Raw genomic sequence first — 27193 nt, forward strand, 5'->3', positions numbered from 1 at the left:
ATAATATATATAAATTCAACGCTTAATACGAAGAATAAGAAATGTAAGATATGCAAAAAGCAAAAATAAAAAATTATGTTTATAATTCTTAACTTCAGTTGATTTCTTTATAATTAAAAATATTATAAACTAATTTTACATGTTTAAATAAACTATGTTAATTTCATATAAAATTGTTAAACTAATGTCTTTACTGTTCTTTTTTTATTATTTGGCAGAAAACAAAAGAGGCATAACATTTTACAAGGAGTTGGTTACAAGGTGTTGTGTTCTTATTGCTATTTTACAATTTACTTTATATTGTTGTATATTGTTTTAACTAATTCTATTAGCATTATCGAGGTTTTCATCACTTGTACTTTAATATTTATTTTTTTCCTTACTCATGACGAAGTTTTGTTCATTTCTTGCTTTCTGTATTTGTCGACTTTTAGAATAATTGTTTAATCAGCGTATTTTATGTATATAGTTCAGTAGATATATATTTTAATATAGTTTTCCGTGATATCTTTTATATATATTTATAAATTTCATATTTAATAGCTTTCACTTATCTCTAATTTAAATCCATTATAAAGGTTAATTCATGTACTTTTTTAAATATTATAGTCTCTTTTTCGAAAAAAAGAGTTAAAATATATATCTATTCGTACGTTTTTTTTTATATTTTTTTTTCTTTTGTAACTATTTTTATAAAATATTTTAATTTTTCTCATTTTTTTTTATTTTTAGTAAACAAATTAATTAGAATTTTTGAAAACAAAATAAAGCATTTTTAATATGAACCCTAGAAGTTGGGTAGTTAAATGTTTAAATTATATTAGAAAAAAATAGATAATTTTTATTATTATCGCTGCAAATTACTAGAGACTAGTACATTGAGGTCCGATTATGAAAGATCTATAATATATAAAAAGAACATAAATATAAACATTTAAATAAATATTTGTTTTATTTTAATTATAACTTACAGCTTGGCGCTGCTTCATAACGCTTTTGTATCTGATCATAAGTAAATTTAACAAAGGCATCATATTGTTCAGCTAATTTTTGAGTCAAAACTACGTCATACTTCTCGCGTAACTGATCCTCACGTTCCTTCAGCATACGCTCACAAATCAATTGAACCTGAAAAATTAGTAATTTTATAAAAACACTTTATTGGTAAATACAGTTTGAAATATTTAAATAAATTACAAATAAATTGTTACTTAATACAACAATAATTATTTAAATTTAGTACGTTTGATTAATAAGGAAAACATATTGTAAAATAACAGAGTAAAAAAGAAAAAATATACAAACTAAATATTTGAAAGGATTTAGTCCTTAAAATAAATATAAAAAGATAACAATACAACAATAATTATAATAATTTTGATTTATAACAAAATTGTTTTGTAAAATAACGGAATTGAATAAAATACAATGTTAATCATAATTACATTTTTTGACGATTTTCTATTAAATGAGAGTATAATCTATTAAATATATACAACACAAAAATATCGCTTATAATTTATTAGATGACTACAATTTTATAAAGCGAAGTTACAAAATGCAACAGATTAAAATGAACAAATAAAAAAATAGCAATTAGCGTAATATGTTCAAAGTAAAAGCTAGTTTTGATGTAAAAATTAGAACATATTAATTACGGTTCACAACAAAATTAAAGTAAAGTAGTGTTTATTCATCATAAAGTAGTAAATTTATTTATCTTATATTTTAGAACATAATTTAAAATATAAAATAGTTAACTTGCAACAGATATCAATTTTAATTAGTTAGAAGTAAATATCTTAAATTATTTATGTACATACCTGTTTAAAACTGAATAAAGCCTTTTCTGGATTCCTTAACATACTTGGTGGACTATCCGGGCGGCGAGGACTATCTAAACCCATTTCAGAACCACTTGATTCTGAATCCTGCATTCGTTCAATAGCTGCTGCTGAAAAGGGCAACTGCTTACGTTTATGAAGTCTTTTAATTTCATCACGAATATTTTGTGCCATTTTATCTATTTTTAAATAAGTCGTGAATTAACATTAATCACTTTATAAAAATTTAACAGAATATATATTTAAATTACCTGGAGACATCTTTTCAACTGTTACGTCTACAAATGCACTTTGATGTTCTTTTGCCAAACGACCATTGGGTAATTGACCCAAAGCACCAGGTGAAATTTCATGGCACATATTTGTGTTAGAACCAGCACCAGAAAGAGATGTAGCTGAACGGCTGGGCGATCCATTGCCTGCTTGTCCAAAAGGATTGCAACGTCGCCTCTTAGCTGGTCTTTGATTTAAATTTTCCCAGTCGAGGGCACGTTTGAGGGTAGCGCAAGCCATAGTATTAACAGTCTATATATTTGACACGAAATGGAAGAGTTATCTATATATAAAAAAAAGGAAGTATAAAACACATATATTAAACAAAATTAATTTAATTTGATAATTTGTTAAGTACTCTTTGGTATTAGTTTCACTCAGAAACAGCCAACTGCTGTGAAGAAATTTTAAAACGAATGTGTGTACCTGCTGCGTAATTTCAATATCAACAAAACACACAAGTCTATAGCAGCAGCACAAAGAGTAGTTTGCAGCTGTCGTTTAAGCAAGGATTTCAAAGGCGTTTCTAATTTCTATTGTATTGTTATACAAGGTGAAATAAAAATGGTGGAAATTTAGGCAGAATTTTGATAATAACAAATGTATGCACGATGCACTTCAATAAATTGACATTCTGCTTCCACAGTGCTGCCACCTTAAAATGCAATTATTAAATTGTACATCCTTAAACGGCAAGCAGTTTAAATTACTCTAATTCTGATGTTACATCAATGAATTGAATTATAAAAAAGATACATTTATAAGTAATTAATATCCGACAATCCATTCTAATACCGAAAAGTATATTTATAAATATATTTTATTTTATAAACAACACTTACAAAACAACTACTAATTTAACGAAAATAATTAAACACAAATAAATAATAGTTAAATAAATTATTACTTAAATACTTCGTTTAAATTAATCTCCAAAAGATAATTAGACATCCACCAGTCTAATCGTATATTCATGTACACAAATCATTGAAATCAAATATGGCAACTGTTATTATATGAAAATAAAAAATAAACAATGTACCTATCTCATTCACACCTATGTTTTCAACTGGTAACTACTTTTAAGACTCATTTATATATGTTTTCTTTATAAAAATACCCCCACATTCACGCATATCAAAATGCAAATTAAACCAAGAAAAATTTTTTGGTTTAAATTTTATTATTTTTAGGTATATTCAGAAAAAATCACATGCCAATATTTATGTTTAAATTCTATTAATTTTTCTATTAAATGTTAATATATTTATATACTAAATATTTATTGTAATGAGGCTCACCTTAGTTATTGTTTTCTTTTTTTTTCGTAAAAATGTACAAGTTATTAATCTTTATTCTTATGCTTAATAATATAGTTATTAAAATATTTAAATTATACTTTATATTTTACTTAATTTTAATTTTATTACTGTATGAAGGCCACTATTATTTTTTTTTATTTAAATAATCATACTTTTTATTTCACAAATTTTCACAACGAATTTATTTCCACTCAGCACGACTATCCAAAGTAAAATAAGCAATTCATATAGAAATAGTCATAATGGCCGCAACGTGGTGGAACAAACACTACCGTTGTGCAGAGTGAGATGGCTATACATAACTGCAAGAAGAAGTCGAAATTAGTATTCACCGTAAAAATGAATTTATGAATTATAAAAATCAGGTGAAATTAAATTTAATTATGCACATATAAATAATTTTAAATGATAAATTTATTCTAAATAATTTACAATAGAAATAATTGTGTACCCGTATGGATTAAGTTTTTTGATTTTATTTTATTTTGTTACATGAATGAGTACACAGTATATATTGTTGGAAATAGAAAGAAATTGCCACCCGAAAATTAAAATATACGACAAACTTTAAGTAGTATTAGATTATAGATATTACACATCACAAAATTAAGTTGTATTGAACTATTACAAATAAACTATAAAATTCTATATACTCTAGATAATATGTGCAATTTTTTCCTTTTATAATATTATAACTTATATGGTATTTCACATCAACATTCAAAATTTAAGTTAAAAAGTAAATTAAATCACAAATTTAAAATTAAATGAAATTTAAACCATTTTACGAAAATGTAAAAATTGAATCTAGTTATTGTGAATGTTTACGTGAATCAACATATTAAACTCTAATTAATTATTTTGTAAATGTTAAAAATATATATATAAATGTATGTATAAATAACAAAAAAAAATTGCAAATACATATAAAACCAAAATGAAACAATGAAATAATAATATATATAAATAACAATATGTAGTGCAGTATAGGATTTATTGTGTTCAGAATAGTCCAGATAGGTAGGTAGGACTATGTAACAGTCCATGAAAACCTTATTTGTGTTGTACTCATCAGACATGGAGTTAAATCTTATGTTATTATTAATAGCATGGATGCAGCTGGGATGAAATTTTGACAACTGTAAGGAAAACACTGTTTATAAGAAATGCAATTTTAAAAAGTAGTTCAAGTTATGACACATTTTAAATACAGAAATGACCAAAAAATTATGATTTTTTATGCAAATTCATATTTACCGCGCATCTTTTAGTACATGAATAACTGATTATATCGAGTTTTTGTAATTATTCCAATACGAGATCGTCAATAAATTCGTTTATATAATTTTCAAACTTCTGACATCACTAGTTAATGCTAAATGAACAGTTTTTAACACTGTTTTATTTTTCTTGCAATTGTTTTTATACTTTTTGCTTTTATAATAACGATTTTGTTTTTTATTTATTATTGTATTGAATTTTTTAATGAACATAATGAAAATTATAAACTCCTTAATAAATAATTAATGAATGACGTCTTTACAATTACTAGCTTGTTATATTTACAAATTTTATTAAAAAAATTTCTTTTTAAAATATTTAAATATATTCACTAATAATCGTAATAGTTATAAATAATAAACAAATTCCTTTGTCATCTGACTGAAATATTCCATTTCCTCCAAAAATCATTCACTATAGATCAGTTTTAAGATTTGACGCCATTGTAATGCAAGTGGCTTATTCATTAAGGAAAGTAGGCTTATTTTTGCGAATTTTTAAGCGATACGTGTTCTGTTTGAACATTTATGTCAAAGAATATACCTATTACCAGTGGAATTTGGATATGAAACTGTCCAAAGTTCTGTCAAAAACTTGATTCAGAAACATCAATGGAACACCGCAATAATAATTACTAAATAAAAAAAGTAAAATGTTTTTAACTTAAATAAATTAATATAATTATTGAGATTGCTTTAATTATAGTGTGAAAATTTTTTTTAATTGACTGCTTGTATAAGCACCATATATGAGTCACATGATAGCCAAAGAAATATTTTGTTTATTGTGAATATCAAAAGTTACTGAGAAACGCCACAAAAATATTATCGATATGGCCACATTTCCACGGTTTGCAAAAACTGAAAAGAAAATAAAGAGAAATAAACACAGAACGAAGCTAAGTATTAGCGTTTGTTGTTATAATATAGAGTGCATTGTTTTGTGCAATTGGGAAGGTGTAGAAATGGTGAAAACAAATTCTAAGCAATAAGGAAATATCGAAATTGAAATTTTAACGCAAAAAAAAATTGTAGTGACATATCGTGTTAAAATAAAAAATAAATAAAACTAATCGCATAAGTGCAATTTTATGCTTAACAGTTTTTAATTTTCTACTCTTTCGGTTTCCGAATAAAATTATAGATTAAAATAGTACACACGTGATGTGATATTCAGCAAACTTTTAATTAAATATAATATTCAAATGCTTTTTATAGGTGAAATGTATGATAAAGAAATAAGACTTCCTGTGGTTTTACGCGTATTTCATATATGTATTGTATATATAATATAATATAATTTGGTTTTAAAGTGCTAAAAATTCAACTTATAAAAACTGCTTGCAGATATGTATTCATTTTCTACTTCAACATATTGTATTTGCGAAAGCTGAAGTAAGCTCTATGGTTTAGTACGAAAATTTCCTTACATAAAATCAATTGTATTCGTATTGTTGTTTATAGAATAATAACAACAACAACAACAACAATAATAATAATAATAACACAAGAGTACGTAAAAACAAATCACATACAGAAACACAAGGCAAATATTCGCTCAGCAAAAAGAAGTGAACGAAATGCGATTAATTCAGTGACCGTAGCGATATTGTTTAAGAAGGAGTATTGTGCGGCTGCAAGGTTGTGATCTTTGCTTTATGCTTACATATCGCGATCGTAAATAATATGTTTGTGTTATTTGAATTGATATGTATATTTCTTTAAAACATAAAAAAAGAAAAACAAGCAAATAAAATTTACAGTTAACATAAATAAGGTCGTTAAAGTTTAAATGAAAAAACGATAAATTACCTAAAGAATTATGACATGGAAGACAAGTATAATAAATTTCTATATGTGTTCTATACCACGTGGAGTATAGATTTTTTATTGTGTTTTTAATATGCTAGTTTTGTGCTAGTCTATGTTGTGTTGCTGCCGTATTCCCAGCATATAATAAGATATGAGAAAAAAACAAAAGTGAAAAAAGAAAGCTCAATAAAATAGTTTTGGCATTAGTTTATTGTATTATGGCATTATTGAATAAACTTTTCTTTCCGTCGGCAACGTCAGCACCATCAGCACCAACGCATTCAACCCCAACTGCTAATAATAAAAGTTCATCATCGTCATCAAGTGCATCTTGGCCGTCATCGTCATTGAATGCTAACAGTAAACGTCAGCACACCAGCGCACAAACAGTGCACTCAAAAAATTATTTAAGGTAAAATTGGCAAAAAAACAAAATTTAATTTACTGCAATAGAAAGTATATTTAATTACAAAGCAATACAGATTTTCTAATTTGACAATTCAATATTAATTATTGTGGCTGAAATCTATTCAAAATATAAGTGAATTTATTTTTAATAATTTTTTTTTTTATTTTTTTCTTTGTGAAATGTTGTGGTGCTTTTGTACAGGGTGTATGCCAAAGAATCAGTAGAATTTGATATAAAAATTCAAGTTTAACAATATAATTCTATATGGTTATCGAATTTGGAAAATAACTGACTTATTTCAAAAGAAAAATTAATTCATTTTTTTGATATCATATAGATGATATGGTATCATTGAAAATATATATACATTTCTTCTATCGAATTTTGTTTTATATATATTTCTAAGTTTTGGTATATACAATTAAAGAATTATGCTCAAATTGATATATTGATGACAATTGTGATAAGACTTAAGTGGTAGTATCATTCCAGATTTCGATCATGTTAATGGGTTGTATTACTTATCTAAAAAAATATAAAATAAAGCGCTATATTTTATCTATCTGTTATCTATAATTGAGTTCATGCCATCTGTAGTACTTGGACTTTTTACTGAGAATTTTAATTAAAAATTCAATAAAAAAAAAAAAATTTCCTGTTTAAAATATGAACAGACCCTGTATAGACCCTGTATGCTGCAGCATTTGTTATTTTACCATCCATAAACGCAAAAATTTTGGGCACAGTAGAAGAGATAAAATACACAATATTTTTATCCCGCGCTGACCTACAACTCGCATACTTATACTCTTGTGCAAAATTCTCAAACACAAACGTACGATCATGAATGAATAAATGTAAATAAAATAATCACATGACTCGCTAATCGGTTTGCTGTCTCCCGTGATTATTATGTCACACACACACATTCACATGACTTTGGTCTTTGCGACAGGCCTGCTCTCCGCAGAGTTATTGAATATGCCGCATTAAGTCTTAGAGGAGGAAACCGTTCTCATTCAATGCACCCTACAACAAAGCATACTGTGTACTGTGTAAATGGCTTTAATGTGTTTGTTTACATACCGTTGATAAATGGTCGGGAAAAGGTGTGAATTGCAGTACATACAAAACCATTGAACTGTTAATCAAATTTAATTAGCTTTTCACATATAATTCCCATTTGTTTATCTGTGAGTAATTTATCGCTACATATGGGTCATTACTAACTAATTTATTGGACTATAATAAGTGTAGGGCAAGGCTAGGATAGGTGTACAATGTGCAAATAACTAACAATTCATTTCATTTTTAATAGAAATAAATTTGAAGCCATTTATAGATAGAATTTTTAGAAATAATTTTTTTCTTTTAATATTAAATTGTTTTGATATTTGTATATACATTAAGAAGAGCTATTAATGAAATATATTTTTTTATTATAATTAAGTTTAATTCTTCATAAATCAACTCAAGTTACCACTATAAGGTATTCGTTACTGGAATTAGTTTATTTTGTAATATATTATTATATATTTTACTACGTAAGGTAATAAAAAACCTTATGTATGTGATGTTATAAGGTATTGGACTGACTATATCTGATTTTTTCGTATTTCAGATATTTTTTGGTATAAGTATTTTTTTGCATTTTAAGTACTTTGTTTATTATCTTGTCTAAATATCTTGCTAATTTGAACTTTCTACGATGTCTTTATACGAATACAAATCTTTATACGAATGACTCGATCTAATTTTTAATATTCATTATTGTTTCACGTTTTTGGTTAGTGAAAGTTTTTTGCGTAAACGAGTGTCTGCAGAACATAACTATATATCCGAACGAATGCTGAATTTGTCTAATTGTAATTTATTATGTTTCCATATCGTTGCTGTTGTTGCAACCCGCCAGGATCTAAAAGCAGATAACATGTAAGGATTACAAGACGAATACATGGGTAAGGGAGTGGATAGATGGTGTTAGAGTTAAGGGGATAAAGGAAGGGGAAAGGGGGAAGGATATAATTGAAATTAACCAGGGTTCAGCCGAAGAAACCTAGTTACGGCAAGAGAACAGATGGGCAACGTCATGGGGGTAGAGCTACAGTTTGGGTATTATGTTTCCATCAAACTTTTTAACGAATATTTTTAAAGAACGACCGGGTCTACATCCTGGTGCCACTCGTCGAGTTCGACGACCTAGTGCTGTTCGCCATACCGAGAAGGGATTATACGATCTAATGCCTATGGGTTACAACACTAAGAACAATAAAAGCTTACCAAATAAATATTTAAAAAAGACTTACAATTATGTCTATACGTAATATTTCAGTAATTATTGGAAGAGTACAAAAAAATTGATTAATTTTTTTAAATGTGAACGATAACTGTACGTAAATATATATACATACTTTATAATAATTAGTAATAATTTTATAGTTTCAATTAACGTATCAATTAAACTACTACTAAAAACAAATATTTAGTAATACCTGAATCGAATTGAAACTTAACATATATGCTATGACATAATTTGTATATTTATAATTTTTTTTATGTCGTTTTTAAAATTAAATTTGTTTTTTTCTTTCAATTGCTACTTCCAAGTTAGAATTTTTGTTATCAAATCTCCCTTACATATCAGGTTATCTATTTCAATTTTACATTTTTGTACTTCAAAATTATCATTTTTGATCAGATTTTTTCTGTTTAATGTCATATCTATTTTTTAAAATCAAGGTTTGATTCTTGTGCTACCCTAAATCATTTTTGTAGACTTTTACTTTTTAAAGTTTTTACTTTAAATTTTGTTTAAGAATAAGTCATTATATAATTGTACCAATTATAACTTAGGCTGCCTATGGTATGGCAGTGACTTAATTTTGTGCAATGTTTTTTAATATAGTTTTAATGTATAATTGTTTTAATGTATATAGTTTAATTGTAGAACTATAATGCATAATAATTATTATGTATATTAATATGTGTAATAATTAATAATATGTACAACATTATTATATATAACAATTATTATATATAATAATTATGTTAGTTTGTGAATATGACTATGAAAATATTAATGCAAACAATTTAAACTATTTATTTTAATATCTTTAATTTGTAATTACGCTAAAACAAATAAATACAATAAAAATAAATAAAAATTAAAAATTAAAAAATTAAAATAAATTGATTAATAAAGATTAGTAGCGCACTTTTGTTGGAGTGCTGCCGTATGCATACCTCATTTGTTTTTATTTTTATCAATATTTTCATACACAACATACGTTTGTATGTGCGTGCCTATGTACGTAAACAGAAAACTCGTGACTGTAATAAATAATTAGTAAATTATACGAGTGTGCAAATATAAGCATAGCAGTTTTTTTGTTTTTGTTTTTGTTTTATATAGGAAATTTAACCAAACAAAGAGCTGTGAATATATCGGCCTATGTAACTTAGGTCAGTACTAGATCTAAATACTAAAATATTTTTTTAAAAAAGAGTTTTATATAAAACTCCTATATGGTTTTTATTAAAAACTTTTCGAGAGAGAGTTCTTTGTAAAGCTATTTAAAACATTCAATATATGTATATTCTTAAGATCAGTACTAGGATATTATTAAAAAAAGATCAGTTATCTTAAAATATTAAGATATTTTGTAAATTAGTGATGGTAAAATATGGTTTTCATTTAAAATTTTTAGAGTTCTTCGTAGAGCTATAAAAATCTCCCAAGATATATTTTCAAGTTCACATTATAAGAATATTATTAAGAAATAAAGATAAGATATTTAACAAATTTAGTACAGCAGTGGTGGTGAAATATAGTTTATTTTATAAATTTCCTTAGAGTTGAGTTCTTCCCTGTCAAGCTACGCATAATTCCCAATATATATTTTAACAATTTGTCTGACTCCAGTTGAAATTTCATTATGCGGGGATTTCCCATAATTATGAGTGATTTAATCTTATCGTTCATTTACATTCTATATTTGTACATATGTATTAATTTTAATCATATTTTTTGTTTACTATATTTGCATCGAAAAGTTAATAGCGAAGTGTTGACATTCATATCAACGTTTACTACAAGTTTTATAATAATAGTTAAATGATAATGACTGTCAAAAGTATAGCATTTTGAATTGGTTACCAAATAACGATAAAGCTTATTAACTTAAACCGGATCACGTGCTTCGCAACTAACTTTATCATAAAAATAACTGATGAAATTTTGCCGCCTTCATAAAATTGTTGATATTTTTTGTTGATTAAACTTTGCTGCTTAATAGTATTTTTAATTAATTTTTTTTATATTTTTATTACAAATAATTTTTTTTACTGAAATTAACTGTATGTGAAGTTATAAGAAAAAAGTATACTTTGGGAATTAAATATGTCTGTTCGATTTTGGTACTTACTTTAAGGTCTGACTATTTATAAATTTTAAAGACAATTTTTATGTATATTTTTTTTAATAAAACCCCATACACACATCCAACCAAATGTGATTCATTAACGTTTATTCTTCCACTTTGTGAAGGTTCTTAATGTACACTAGGGCGTATGAGTAATCCTATTTTATGACTTCATAGAATTTTTAATAGCTGTACTTTTGAGACTTTTTTTTATGTATATAAATTTGTATATAAATTGTAGCAATTCTTATTTAAATGAAAATGTGGCCAAGCATTAAATATACATTTCACAATATGCAATAATTTTTATTAGCAACCAGAAACATTTTTAAAAATTTTTTTTTCGCAAAACTGCAATATAATAAATTAACAAATATTGTGATAAAGAGTTATGAAGTTTTTCTAGCTTAAAAGCAAAAACAATTTAACTAGTGATAATCTAATCCAGTGAAATGTCAGAAAAGTCAGTAAATCATAGTATGGCGTACATTTTTGACCAGCTATTACTCAAAACGGAATACAATACTTATGTAGAGATACTGAGTATATAAATTATCGCTAACTGTTTGGTATATTGCCACAATTCTATCTGACAAAATCTGAAATATCATGAGATAAGAAAATTTCAGAAATAGTGTTTTAATCAGTATTGTTTAGAGATTGATATATATACCAGAATTCGTCTATTATAGTCATTATAGTTGCCTAATTTATACTCAAGAGGTATATTAATATATAATAATGAACAATAATATTAAATTCTTGTTAAGGTATATTCAAAAATAAGAATTATTTTTTATGTAATTAATACGTTCACAAATATTTTATTATTTCAAAAGTATCACTATATTAATTTGATTGTATACGTTATAAATTTTTTCAAATTCATGTGACTAAAGCACAAAATAAAAAAATGTGTATTTATTTTGAATAATCCACTTAAATTTCACGAATTTTAAACAGAAACTTTTTATTTGTTTTTATTTGCATATTTTATGTTTTCCCTATTTAATTTAATTCTGATTTATTATATATGTATTTTGTAAAACAAAATGATATTATCTTTTAAATACACCATGACCTGGTATATAACTAAAGAAATCGAAACTTTGACTACAAACTGTAAACAATACAGGGTGTTTGCTATCGCAATGCATGTGCGACGGAGAATGATATCTTCTTCCAAGATACGAAAGAAGCACAATTTCATACGGTTTGAAGGTGATATAAAGTTCAAAGTTGATATTTTTGAGAAATGTTTATTAATTTTTGTTTATTAATTTTTTTTTTTTTAATTTTTTGTTAATATTTATATTTTTTGTTAATATTTACATTTTTTGTTAATATTTTTTGCAAAGTTTTCATATATTGAGGCTGTATTCTCTGGCAAAGTAATTTTTCTTCTATCACACACTGTTTTTCTATAAACGTAATTTGAAGCGAATAACTTAATGCCTTTTTCGACAAAAAAGAAATCATAGAATACGTTTTTTCTCATTACTTGGTTATCAATAAGTTTATCAGATACCTAATCACTGTTATATCTTCCAAACAAAATTTACCACAAAAATACCGTTTACGAAGAGTCCTAATCGATACAATTTTTATAAATTTCTTTACTAAGAAATATTTAGAAAAAATCCAACAATCTTATTGGGATATTACACTTGTGGTAAGTTTTTTGGGCGGATACAACCGTTTAGAGAATCATACTAGAAGATTGTGTCTACCGTTTAATTATTCTTGTCGCAGTTGTGGGGAGGACGATGAAAGTACCTCACATTTCCTTTGTTACTGGCCAATGCATGCCCGGCAACGATTGACTGTGCTATAGTCTTACTTTTTTGAGATTCTTGGCCAGCTTCAAGATATCACTTTTAAAAGGACTTTAAGGTTTGACAAAGGTTCAAGTTGGTTTTTGAATCTTCGAGTTTTTTTTATTGATAACACAATAAGCATTTAGGGATAAAAGTACCGTTATGATTGCCGGTTTAATCTAACCTTATCTACAATAAGTTGGTTCACATCTCGGAAAATAAACGTTCTATTTATCTTGTGTGGAAGCAAGTTATACATCAAGTGACATTTTAGAAAACAATAGAACAGACGGACAGATTGTACTATTTATACTCTTTTAAAGCGTTTAGGATTACGTATGTCAATGAACACTTCTATAAGTTGTGTATAAATAAAAACTTTAGTTTTAAACCAATACTTAGTGGATAAATAAAACGTGATTATCTTCACAAGTTTCTGTTGTACAGGTAGGTACTTTTGTAGAAACGTAGAAACTTAAAAAACTAAATAGAATTTGAAAAACTTAAAAGTACCAAGATCTAATAAATCAAATGAAGAAGTCAAATCAAAATCTAATAAATTATATGAATTGTCAAGTTCATTAACATTTCTCTCGTTGGTTTCATAAGTGATATTAATTTAAAAAATAAGATTATACCTATTTCTTTACCAACAATTTTTATATTTACATTTACTAAGTAATTTACTCAGATCCTAGATATAGCAGCAAAACAAAGTTAATTATATGTCTAACGCTGGTTTAATGGATGTTATGGAAACGAAAGTTAATGTGATTTTAATTTGTAATTCTACTGTACTTAACTATAAATACAAAATGCGTTTAGTCTTTTACTCTCTAAAAAATCTATCAAAACCGCAGGTGTAGTTAAAGCTCATAGATATTATGGATCTTAAAGGGATTGAACTTCTTCATTGTGTTGCAGTTAATATATTCACAGTCGCGGCATCATGACATAACCTTAAATAATCATCATATTTAAATGGTTGATTATAAAAGAAATTAATTTATAAGTCTTTATCTTAGCATGCAGTCTGTACATTTTCTGTATATTATATATTAAGATTTTTATATTATTTTATTTTGAATATAAGAAAACCTTTTTTAATTTTTAAAAGGTAAAAAAGGTTAATTACACACTCTGTATTGGATTGAAAATTCATAATATTATATTTACTATTAAAATACTATTTCGCTACTTATTACTCCCCGTTGCTTCTTTCAAATATTTGTGACCCTAAGTGTCACATGATGCGTTGACGTTTGTGGAATTTGCGGACCATGGTGTTAGATGATATAATGTTTATGTTTATATTATTATTTTGGTTGTGTTTGTTAACAATCATTTCCTTTATTTATTTGATGCTTTCAACTATTCTATTTTGTAGGCATGGCTTATGTACCTCTTTTTTAGCTTTTATATGTAAATATGTTAAGTTACATAGTTCCATGATTATATAATTCCATATAATGATATAACTATATAATTCTTGAAGATTAAAGAATTAAAGAACATCAAATCTGCTTCTGATCTGTACGTAACTGTAACTATCATAAATCGAATCGAATATGATATGATAGAAATTGCACAAAGCCAGGCTCTGAGAAGACTGTTTCAAGTTCCATGGTACATTAGGAGGAATGACATCCAATGACATCAAAAAATACATAAAGGATAGAGCCCTGAAATTATTTGCAGGCTTATCAACACCGCGTTATCGTTATCTCAAAATGGTTAGAGGCTCCTCGGGGAGGTATGCAGATCTGAGGTCAATTATTGCTTAGTCTGATGAAGTGATTAACAATAATCTAGTCAAGGTGTAGAGAGGGGTTTTGAAGAAACCTCATGTTAAAAAAGAGTATAAGTTCTTAAGTGCACTAGCTCAAAACAGCTTCAACATAATAATGATATATGTATATATACAACTGAAGATTTGCATAAATTAGTTGATATTTTAGGTTATCAGATATATATAGTTCCATAACGGTGAAATTTATATTATATGATTTACACATACAATTAAACGTTTGCGTAAATTGGATAATATTTTAGCGCCCTAATTTCTTACATTTCTATTTACGAAAAAGTAAATGTTTATGTGTTTGAAAAGCCACCGATCTGAATCATGTGCTAGTCGTAATATATTATTATCTTTATTGTTCAATAGCATTACAAGTGAAAAGGCAGATACATGTTGCGGCAGCGACAGTGGCAGTATGTATGGGCACGAGCAAAAACCCGTGCTTTAAACTCTAAATAAATATTTTTCGACTTAAATGGAAATTTTTTAAATATGCTTTTGTTTACATTTTTTTTTGTTGTTTCTGTATTTGTTTATGATAATTTTTTCTTGTGTTAATATTTATTAATAACATTTATATACATATGTGATAATGAATTAATCCACTAATACATTTATTCATTATTGTGTCTTCAATAAAGACTGGTACGTAAGTCTCAGATGGTTCCATAGTTGGTTAATTGATTCTCTTGATTTAATTTCGCACTTTGCTTCGGCTTCGGCTTCGTTTCAAGTTATTGTTTTGTTTATTTATTATTTTTTATATTTTGATTTAGTGTAAATTTTTAAATTAATAATAATTATAGCATAGATGATCTATCAATATAGTAGATTTTCTATTAACAACGATTGTGAAAATGTAGAGTTTTATAGCCATATAATATCACAAGTGGATCAATGGACAGACAAGACGGACAGACACACAATCAGATAGTTCGCACGTAATTAGTTGAATAACTTGTGTAATGCTTGCCGTTGCCTCTGCCTTCGCCCTTGCCTTTGCCTTATATCAACATCAACTGACGACGCAGTGTCTGACAATCTTGATTGAATAAGTTAAGATCAACGGTACAACAATAACAATAACAATATATTAACGTTAACAATAACAATAACAACAAATATTACAATGATAATTATGATATCGTTAATGACAGCACTAAGCAAATATGCGATTTGTTTTGTTTGCCTTTAGATAATTTGTAGAGTAGCGCGTGCGTTGAAAAAAGTCATATGAATAATTTCAGTAATGCCTGCCCTGCCGCTCATTGTTCTGTTCTGTGCTGTTCCGTTCTGCCCGTTGGTGCTCGCTTACCAACGGGCAGAATTCGTTATCAGTAATGAGGAGTCAACCAACTAATAGTCGAGCCGAACCAAATTGATTCAAGTTCAAAGCAATTGCAAGCAATTCGCTAATGTGGCCGATCGATTGCTAGGTGTGTACGTGCTGCAGATGATATGCTCGCTTTATTCTGGCAAATTTCCAGTTCCATGATGTCTAAATTTCACAATCATATATATATATAGAGTATGTGCATATGTCATACGCATATGTATGTATTGTATATGGCAAATAAAAATAAATAAACAAAATACCCAAAATAGAAAGGTAAAGGCAAAGGCTTTGTGTGGCCAAATGTTGGTACTGAAGAGGCATGAGTACTGAAGAGCATGCATATATTGTCACTCTACCGAATAATTAGATGTGCGCGAAAAATAAATGTTTACTTTTGTGAGTGCTTATTGTTGTGCTAAGTTGTGTGTTTGTGGGGGCTTCTCAGATCGGTGACAGAGGATTGGTTAACTAACCCATTGTTTGGATTTTTATGTTTGGCTGTTTGTTTACTGTCTGCTTATACCATATCGCGTTGTCTGACTGTTTGATTTCGTTTGCTTACGTATTTCGCATGTGACCATACCGCATAAGTTGAAAACATTTGACTGACTTGACTGGACGATCAGCAGATAAGCGAAAAATGGCATTTTTTCATTCTTTTCACTCTTTAAAAGCGCATCAATCAAATGTTACCGTTATTGATAATACAGGGTGGTTAAATGCTTAAAACGTATTACATACATATGTGTACAAAATTCTTATATGTAAAATTTGATATAGATATAGACATTTATTAGGTCACCACTTTTCGCTTCTCTGTGATCAAAAAGTGCTGGATTTAAGTGGTCTTACTCATAAGCCGTGAAAAGCACGAACTTTGGAATAACCGCAATGAATCATATTTCTTGTGAAATTGACAAAAAAAAAAGTTTATTAATTTTTTTATCTTAGCGGGATCTTGTGATATCAAATTGTGTATGTATGGCCTATTAATCAATTCTATAAAAAGATAAAGCATACTACATTCTAATTATTATCTAAGTTAGTTCTGAATAAGTTGTTATGAAGTAAAAATGTTATATATTTTTATTGCAATGAATATAAAAAGTAATATTATTATGAATAGGGTTATTCGTATCGTATATAATACAAATAAGGTCTTATTCGATAACAAATGTTTTATATTTTAATTACATACGTATATATTAAGTAGCACGGCAATGAGTAAGGTTATTCAAATATGTTATACATATACCATAGTATGAATAATATTCATATATATATATGCATACATATATATGCATATAGTATAAATAAGGTTAGGTTAGTTTAGTTTAGAGTGGCAGCATTGTTTCCAATGCTCATTTGAGCTCAAATAATGGTCCATTGCGATAACATGGATTAACGTTGTTCATACGTAGACAAGAAGTCAGCGTACGAACAACGCCGATACGCATAACTCCGCCATTCAAATGAAAATAAACCAACCTGACAAATTAACAAAACTTAGCCAAGACTTAATCTCCACTTAGTCAATTATGGACGCTAACTCATAATATACAATACAGTTTCTTGTCCATTTTAGACTAGATCGATTTTGGTATCTGATAGAGGGTTTATCTGCGTAATTTTATTTAGCTTAGCTTAGATATTTTTGTTTGATTGCCGGTGTGCCCGACGCAAGTCAGATACTAATAACTTAGAAATGAATGTCATCAAGCAGAATGGCTTCTTTGGCAAGCTCGTCTGCATTTTAGTTGCCCAAGATGTCTCTGTGTCCAGGGACCCTTGTGAGCTGGATGTGACCTATCTCTTTAAAAAAAGCCCGATATTCTCGAATATTAAAGGATGTGATTGTAGCGTTTACCAGAGATTTGATGATAAATAATATGAGTAAAGCTATTCGTATATGTATACAGTATGTATAAGCACTTACAAATGTTATATATTTTTATTACATACTTCCTGTATATGTATGGTTCTATAACGAAGTTTCGAAGCGTGGAAAATTCGAATAACAACAATCGTCTATAAACCCCATCTGTACAATAAAAACTAGTTATAGTATTAATAAATACATATATATACAAGAAGGAACTCTGATGTGCAACAGGGTAAATGATACTTACAACGTATGTTCCTTCTAAACTAAAGCAATTACAATCATTTGACAGAAATGATAACAAGATAGATGTATCTTGTTAAGATGATAACACAAACCCAAGTGACATTCCAAGTAACTCTAAATATCCTGAGCTAAGTCAAAAGTTTAGCTCAGTACCTGAAATATTATTTTGAAGATAGCCTGAAATTTTGTAAACAAAAATATTAAATATTAATTTAGGTTAAAAAATTTTCTTACTGTGTTATATTAAAACAAAATTATAAACTAGCTATAGAATAACTGAATTAATTAATTATAGTTTTTTTTATTGTTAAATTTTAGTACCATTCAGTAACAGCCAGTTTTTATATTAAAAAAAAGTGTTCAACCTTTTAAAATTGATAATTATTTACCCAGTTTCTCACATATTAGTATGGATTAGCTAATTTTTGGAACAATGCAACAACAACTCTCGAATATCTTCGAATATTTAAAGAACTTGACACAAATATTGAATCTTGTGTATCCTTAAAAAGTTTGAGTCTAGTAGTGCTCGAACATTAGTTAACTTAAAGTAGTTTTTAATATTAATTGTTTCACTTAACTAAGTACAAAATTATTAAATGTAAGAAACGAATTAATGTAAGGAACAATGGAACCACTATCTACATAATATAGCATTACTAAGATAATGATTTATAATTTTAGTTTAGGTCTAGTCTCAAGGAGATTATTGAATTTGTAAAGCCATACAATATATATATTGTTAAATTTCAAAGAGGTCAAAGAGAAAAATTATTTAATTTAAAGTTAACAAAATGGGTATAATTGCATACGTCAAGCGTACAATTATCAGATATCGCCGATACTCCATGCTATTTCTCATTAGAATATTTATGACTTATTATTTAATAACGCATAGTTGGTGCTTAATCAGCGGTAATACAAAGATTATTGGCATGATTTGTTAATTTATAATTGGCATAATTATTTGCTTTCATTTTAGCTTTTAGATATTTATTTTTAACTTTTTATTTATAATAATTGACCATCCTCCCAGTGGCGTATATACGTATCTAAAAATGCCTGCTCACTATCGTATAGCCATTAAATAAATTACAAATGATCGATCGTACGACAGCGGGCAGCGAATGTGAATAAATTGTTATTTTGCATCTGTTTGCGAGTTTGCAAGTTTGCGAGTTTGTTGGTGCGAGTATGTCAAAGTACAATACATTAACTGTCATGTACATATTTGCTATTTGCTATTTGCTATTTTAGATATTCATAAGTACTTGTGTAGTACAATAACACAATTTCCGTTGATCATGTGAGTCGCTGCTCGGTGTTGTCGTCGCTGTCGTACCGCTGGAATCATTATTGATGCCAATTTCTTTTGAATGGTAACAACGCGAAAGTTCATATCTCGACAATAGCAGCGCTACGACGGCGGCAGTCAGTTCGATGTGAAACTGAAATTTTTTGTGATTTAGTGCGATTTTGTTCGCGCCTTGAACCTCATAATATCGAAAAGATATCGGTTTAAATAGAGCTCAAGAGACTCAGCATTTCATTAGTATTTTGGTCTATAAAATGTAAAATGTTGCATATTTGGTTTTTTCATAAATTTTATTTTTACGATATTTTTTATTGATCGTTTTATTGATATTGATATTGAGCACTAAAATCGTTGTTATCAATTATGGTCAATTTTTGTACTAATAACTTGGCATTTAAATTGTAAAAGCTGCCCAAAGCTGGGGGAATAACCATTAAGTGCTACCTGGATAAAAAAATCGGATTCTTCAGAGTTTCACTTTCATGAGTGGCATTATTAAATACTTTCGGATCAAACGGGTATTAAAATCTTTTTAACGAATGAAAACTACAAAAATTCTTTTGAAGACGTAAGATACCGCTTTGTAATTAATTATATATCAGTAATCAGTAATCAGTAATAACTAATAAATTTTTAATTTCGAAATATATTTTACACAATCAATATTTTATTTTCCCCTATAAATAAATATCTCAACCACCAGAGATCGTCCTTACTTGTTCTTTTTTGTGTGAGTAATGCTCACGTGCCTGCTAAATTTAGCGTGTGAATTTTCTCAGATCTACACACTCGAAAAAATCTTAATTTTATAAAAATAAACAAATATATAAGAATTTTGTATTTTCCACATAGAATTTTGGTATATATACCTACATTTATATATATATATTATATGCATATATAGTAAGAACTGAAATAGAATAATTGCAATTAATTTAGATTTATAAAAATAAAAATAAATAAATTTTATTTTAATGCTTATCTTCTCTTTATATTTGACATGCAGTCAGTTTCCCTTCGATGGACGTCAAATACGAGTGCTCCTCTATAGAGAATGTGACAGCAGAGGTCGTCGACTGTTGTTTGATTCGAATGCTCTTGAGAAAGTGTTTTTAAAGGAACCGAATGGCAATTCGACGAAAAATGAGAAAAACACACGCGCTGAAGATAGACTATTTACTCATAATGGCAACAAAGAAACCTCTAAGCACAAACCAGATAAAGGACATTCCAATAATTTCATCGAAGTGTGCGAAGAATATGGCTATGTGGTAAGATATTTCTAGTAACATCCGAGGAATTTTTATTTAAGTTAGTAAAGAATTCTCAAAGTACTGTCCTATAACCAAATCGAACTCATATAAATTAATAGGAATAAAGGGAAGGATTCTTTAGTCACGCAGTCAGTTAGTATGCAGTCAGCGTAAAACTTAACTCAAGTATATAGATTTAAATAAGTTATTTACTTATGTATTGCAAAGCACTGCCCTATAAACAAAACGAACTCATATATATTACGAAATAATGAGGAGGGTCCTTTAGTTACGTATGCAGTCAGCGTAAAACCTAACTCAAATCCATAGATTTAAAAAAACATAAGAGTTAAAGTTTCAGCTAACAGCACCAAAACAAAAAAAAAAGAAATGAGAATAAAAAGAATGAAATAAAAAAAATAACGTTTTTGTGGAAAACTCATTTATAAATATTTTTAATGTTAAAAAACAAGAATCAAGAAATAATGCAAATAGGCGACATTAAGAAAACTATCCATGTACTATCCATAATGATTTTAATGCTTTCTATAAAAAAATTAAATTTAGCTAAAATAAAGTGAAGGAAATATATTGTATATGGAATGTTTTATTTTCTAGACATATTACAGTAAATATGTACATGGATAGGTATTCTCGAAAGACAATAATACACATAAAAAATGTATAATTTATTGCATTTTCTAGAAAATTATTTGCAATATTTCTAATAAATTAATTTTGAACAGAAATAATTCCTAGAAGAAATTCTCGATAGTATTTTTATTAGGTAAAGAACACATGCACCTTGACTCAGTTTGTCTATTGTGTTAACAGAATATGTCTACTCGAGAGAAGTCTACTCGCAAGTTGGATGATTATACTGTGGCTCAGTGGCTCAGTTTTAGATGTTCAGAAAGAGAGAGCAATTTCAGATGTTTCTACAAAAATAAGTAATAGTTTTTCCATTAACTTCATCAAAATTGGCATAACAAATCCTATATGTCGCATCGTTTCATTTCTAAAATGTGATATAATTTAGTAGATTAGGTAATTGAAAAAATTGCAACAGAGACGTCCACTACTATTATTTAGTCTGTGATATCGTTCGTAAAATACACCATTAAATCCTTTTTAGTCAGGATTAAGGATGTTATAAAATAAACATTTGTAAAATTCATAATTTAAAGTAAACAGAAAGCACATTCCGTTTAATTGGTTAGAAAATTAATCGAAATGCACTTAAGAAAGTATTATTATACATATTATTTTAACTTTTACTCTGAATATTATTTTAGTTGTTTTTAGATAACTTATAAATGAATACACATAAATGAATACTTATCAATTAAAACTTTACTCTACAGCATAATCGGCCGAATTCCGAAGATATTGCAATTGTTGGTGGAATGGTATTTGGTGAGTTGGCGTTGTCGTTTCGCGGAACAGCGTTTAAAGTACATTGGTTGCAGGCACCGTCACGTATTCTTTGCTCCCAAGTGTTTTTGGCTCCAATAGGTGGAAATGCAGTTAGTCATTCTCCATATTCAACATTGTCCATGAATAGTTTACTGATAACACCACGTACATCTATTTGCAGTGAACATGGATCAATGGATGGCCTTTCAATAAATTCCACTTCAATGCCATTCTCTGTTAACGTTGGCCGTCACATGAGTCTAACTACTAGCGATCGTAGTAGTGGAATAACATGTCCACTTGATGTGCCTGATCATCAATCAGTGTCCACTTCAACGGATAGTGGTCCTCGGTATTCATCGACCTATAGTACAGTTACTGATTCAGGTTATTCTGGCATGAGTAGAAGTCAATTATCAAGTGATCAGTGGTCAGCTTCATATCAGTATTCAACGCGAAGTAGCCTGGGCTCAGTAGTGTCAGAGCAGTCTGATGCCTTACGAAAGCTCAGTTTAGATTCATCGTATTTTCCCACAGTTCCACTTTTTGCTGATTTCGCTAGTGATGGTAGTTTACAGCGACGTATATGCCGGAATCTGCGCACATCATTTGAATATGAGAATTCAATGAATGATATAATTGGATACATAAGTGATAGTCATCCTACTGGAAACGCAACAAGCGGCGGAAGTGAAGGCGGTAATATGAGTGTGCTAAATTATAGACGTGCTAGTTATTGTGCAAATGAGTCGCGTAGTAATCCTGAAATAGGTAAACGTCGCGACGCTACTATAAGTAGAACAAAAGGACGTCGTGCCAAACTTGGTATTGCTGTTTGCATTACAATGAGTGAGTCTTTCGAAGAGGAAATGGAACTTTTTTGCAGTGAGCATGTCGCATTATTAGAATCTATGTTAAGTCGATTGCGTGCACAAGCAGAACGAAGCTATATAAATCATGGTGATTTATTACAGGTAATTAAAATATTTAAAATAATAAAGGATTTTATATAAATTTCAATCAGCAACTTTTTTTAACTGTACTTTTAGATTATGTATCAAGCTTGGCAAGAAACACAGCAGTGGTTTAATGACTTATTTACTGCGCCCAGAATAAAGTGTCCAGTATGGTTAAGTATTACTACTAGTGGTAGTAAATATTCCAAAAATGTCGCAGAACGATTTATGAAAGAACTTTGTTGGTTGCTCTCTTTAGCAGATACAAAACACACAAATTTGTGAGTTTAAGATATTTAAAAAATAAGTAATATAATAAGTAATAATATTAATATATTTCAGTTTTATTAGCACCATGTTGACTGCTATACTAACATATCATTTGGGTTGGGTATCAACGGTATCCGCGTTCAACTCATCATCATCACGTACTGAAACATCAACAGCCGCTATTGAGCAGCGTGCAAAACTGCAACATATAACGCAAAAGTTTCCATACTGTGCTTTATGGGCACAACTAGTTGATATATTGGGTGGCCTTGGACAACCTCCGAAATTGGCTCGCACTATTATTTATGGTACTGACAGTGTATCTGTTGAACGTTTACTAAACGTACTAACGTATTTTATACGTTGTGGTGAGGTGCGTCGTTCTGCTAAGCGTGAAGATTTCAACAAAGATCTTATCAATTCCCTTGTCTGTCAGAATAACAATGAAGTTTTGAAGAAGTCAAGTATGCCTTCAAGGAAAAAAACTGCTGAAGGTGGAATGACCCGTACACAAACTTGCAAGCAAAATCTTAATACGATCTCAGACAGCTTTGAGTCAGAAGGCAGCAGTAGTGAAGAGCAATTTGAAGCTTATGTGCGCACACTTAAAAAAAATGAAATTCCTACTGTTTTAGCTTTTCGGGATTCTCGATTTGTTCAACAGGAATTACGTATTGGTAATTATCTTATGGATACGGGCATAGAAAAGAGTTCATTGTTAAAAAATCAAGAGAGAAAGGCACTAATCAGCAAGGATAGCCAGATTCGTTTAACATTAACTACACCTGATAACGTTGAAATGTGTGTGGAAGATGAGAGTACCTGCTGTGGTGATAGCATTGATGATGGAGCAGTAGAAGCTATAGAAATTGATGCTGGTGAGAACGAAATAAATCAAGAAAACATTAAACGAATAAGTACAAGTAGTAGTAAGAAAAATTTCTTTTGGAAAATGGTACCTCCTTCCGTAAAGGAAGGTGTTAGTTTAGATGGGATCGAAAACGTAATGAACCGTAGATCTTCTAGTGTAAGTAATTTTAGCGAAAGTGGTGGCTATGAGTATTCAGAGAAAAGAATATCAGGTCTTTCGCTGTCGGATCTCATAACGCAAAATAGTATGGGTAAAAGTGATCGCATGACATGGGGAATCGAACCAATCAAAGAAAACGTTAGTCTAGAAGAACAGATACATTTTGATTTCTGTCAGAAACTAATAGAACGAGAACATGGCATATGTAGAAATAATGAAAATGAACAAGGGGTGTTTTTTGTTTTGGGTGATAATGAGCCACTTGTCAATATTAAGAAAAGTACTGAAGATCTATCAGCGGATGGATGTGAAATGAAGCCCATTATTAAAGAAAATGTTCAACAAACATTATGTCCATTACATTCACGTACACATGAACTTACGCATTCCAAAAAATATTCTGGAGTTAAATTTAATTTTGAACAATATCCAAACATTGCAACAAACTATATGAAAAGTAAAAATCTGATGGTATCAAATTATGATTTACTAATGGATAAGTGCACAAAACTGGAAGATAATATAGAAAGTATTTATGAGCCCAATAAGACTACAGAATGTAATGTAATCAGCAAAGTCCCTACAGCTGCAACTATTTCTTGCGAAGTTTGTAACAGTATATTAAACTCCTATGAGACTCCGTCCAATGCAACCGAGCTCGAATTCGAAACAGATGATGTGCACAGCTTCTCGAATATGACTACACCACATTCAAGTACTAGAGCCTTAAACTCTGTCAGTTCAGGAACATCGATTGATACGCTAAAATCTTCACCACAAAATATTGAAACAGTTTCCAATGAAGATGGAAAAAAAGTTGAGACGGAGTCAATTCCAAATACACCAGTTTTAAAACGAACTCCCATATTTAGTGGAAAACCAAAGAAAGTGTTATCACATCGTAGTTCCATTTCATCTGTTGCCCAAAAATGTGCAGCCGTTAATGATGCAGTACATCTATTAAAGCTGCCAGTGCCGGGTATAAAAGAGCTCCCGCAAGATGATGAACCTGTAGGTGATATGAAACTTCGAGCTGGTTTTATACCGTCACTATTCTTAAATGTAAACGATCACTATGTTTCAGATATGGTATTACAGGTAATTAAATATATATTATTAAATTTAAATAAATATGATTTGATAAATTCTTGAATATCATTTGATATTTACAGGGTACTTTTGCATCACCTAACAAATGGGAAATGAGATTACGTGAAGATCTTGCGCTGGCCGCACATTCTGCTTCACTTATATCATTACCAGCTGAAAATATAGCAATTTTAGCGGATATGGAAAAATGGGAAGTACGTCTAATGTCGTCACAGTCACAGTGTTTTCCATATGCGGGTGGACAAAGTGCACCAGTTGGAATGTCACTATTAGTTTCATCAATGTTAGAAACTGTACAAGCTATGAATAATGCAGGCATATCTGCTTATGAGGTAAGTCGAATTCAAAATAAATTTAAATGTCACTTTCTACTGTTATGGTTAGGTTAATACATGGTTAAATGGATATATCTCTATTTATAATTCGCAGTGTCTCTCGTTCTTAGAAGCTAAACTGCAGGAAATTTATTTGCAATCAGAAACTTTAGCTGCTTTTTTATTGGAAACAGATTTTTGTCCGCTTAGCGTGGTGACTGCTGCACTGAATCTCTCTGAAAACGATGTACCGCTGTTATTATCAATAGCATCAATGCATACTCCTCAAATAAGCAAGAAATGTGGAATCAGTTTTAGATGACGACAATATGCGTTGTAAAATCAGCTATTAAAATCAAGCTGGATGAAACAGAGTGTACAAACAAGCAACAATATATGTTGTGTTGTATCAAAATTTTTATTACACCACACGTTATAGATAGATCCTCTTTAATACTCTTACGAATTTTCGTCTCATAGTTACTAAAAAAAGATTTTGTGATATTGTAAGTCATAAGTTAGAGTGAGCATCCAGCAGAAGTGATGCACTTTCATGTTGAATGTCAGGTCAGATTGCCGGAAAGTCTAAATATATTGAAATTAATGAATGCATCATAAAAATAATTTTATATAACTTATTTGTATTTAAAACTACATATAATAGAAATTTTTTTAAACAATGAAATTAACTTTCACAACGATGAACTGATTGTACGTAATGCACAAGCTTATATACATATGTGATGATAAGCAAATTTGTAAATAATAAGTATAATAATTAACGTAAAGCAATTTTTAATGCAGTAATTTTGCAAATTTTTTAGTATGACAATAGCGTCAAATAACGAAAGTATTGTATACTAGAATTAAGTTGTAAGTTAAGTAAGTATTTAGAGGTTTTCTCATTTTTACCTTTAGTGCGTTAGTTATAATAATGAATTTGAATTAATTTATAATGGAACCGTAACTATATTTTTGCTAAATAAATTATTTATTGAAAAAGCTTACGTTTTTGTTTTTTTTTTCATATTCCGAAACGATAGAAAATATAAAGAAAATATATTATAGATTCTTTTATCTTTTAGC

The 27193-nt window shown here is 28.7% G+C and overlaps 2 protein-coding genes across 3 annotated transcripts; one reads left to right on the plus strand and one right to left on the minus strand.

Moving 5' to 3' along the window:
- Window positions 1–777: 777 nt before the first annotated feature.
- On the minus strand, window positions 778–3510 carry LOC119669987 (akirin). Of its 2 annotated transcripts, none has more exons than XM_038080061.1 (5): window positions 3419–3510; window positions 2096–2400; window positions 1824–2023; window positions 972–1128; window positions 778–900 (listed from the first exon to the last, which is right to left on the minus strand). In XM_038080061.1, exons 2-5 carry the CDS (start codon window positions 2355–2357, stop codon window positions 890–892), a joined length of 630 nt encoding a protein of 209 aa, XP_037935989.1. In that variant the 5' UTR covers window positions 2358–2400; window positions 3419–3510; the 3' UTR covers window positions 778–889. The 2 variants fall into 2 exon arrangements, with proteins under 2 accessions (XP_037935989.1, XP_037935990.1); XM_038080062.1 differs by lacking the exon at window positions 3419–3510 and adding an exon at window positions 2544–2748.
- Window positions 3511–5605: 2095 nt separating this feature from the next.
- Window positions 5606–27046, plus strand: LOC119672582. Its single transcript, XM_038083672.1, has 8 exons — window positions 5606–5687; window positions 5864–6943; window positions 20765–21029; window positions 22376–23401; window positions 23477–23664; window positions 23726–25781; window positions 25856–26125; window positions 26223–27046. The coding sequence occupies exons 2-8, from the start codon at window positions 6750–6752 to the stop codon at window positions 26427–26429; spliced, it is 4206 nt and encodes a 1401-aa protein (XP_037939600.1). The 5' UTR covers window positions 5606–5687; window positions 5864–6749; the 3' UTR covers window positions 26430–27046.
- Window positions 27047–27193: the final 147 nt, after the last annotated feature.

Source organism: Teleopsis dalmanni, chromosome 1 (assembly GCF_002237135.1).
Source record: "Teleopsis dalmanni isolate 2A chromosome 1, ASM223713v2, whole genome shotgun sequence".
Classification (NCBI taxonomy): domain Eukaryota; kingdom Metazoa; phylum Arthropoda; class Insecta; order Diptera; family Diopsidae; genus Teleopsis; species Teleopsis dalmanni.

Excerpts from the sequence above, each read along its gene's own strand:
- LOC119672582 (XM_038083672.1), top strand. The coding sequence starts at position 6,750 with ATGGCATTATTGAATAAACTTTTCTTTCCGTCGGCAACGTCAGCACCA. Across the intron at positions 6,944-20,764 it reads CACTCAAAAAATTATTTAAG|TCAGTTTCCCTTCGATGGAC; the intron begins GTAAAATTGGCA and ends TTTGACATGCAG. Across the intron at positions 25,782-25,855 it reads TTTCAGATATGGTATTACAG|GGTACTTTTGCATCACCTAA; the intron begins GTAATTAAATAT and ends TGATATTTACAG.
- LOC119669987 (XM_038080061.1), bottom strand. The coding sequence starts at position 2,357 with ATGGCTTGCGCTACCCTCAAACGTGCCCTCGACTGGGAAAATTTAAAT. Across the intron at positions 2,024-2,095 it reads AGTTGAAAAGATGTCTCCAG|ATAAAATGGCACAAAATATT; the intron begins GTAATTTAAATA and ends ATTTAAAAATAG. Across the intron at positions 1,129-1,823 it reads CTTTATTCAGTTTTAAACAG|GTTCAATTGATTTGTGAGCG; the intron begins GTATGTACATAA and ends CTAATTTTTCAG.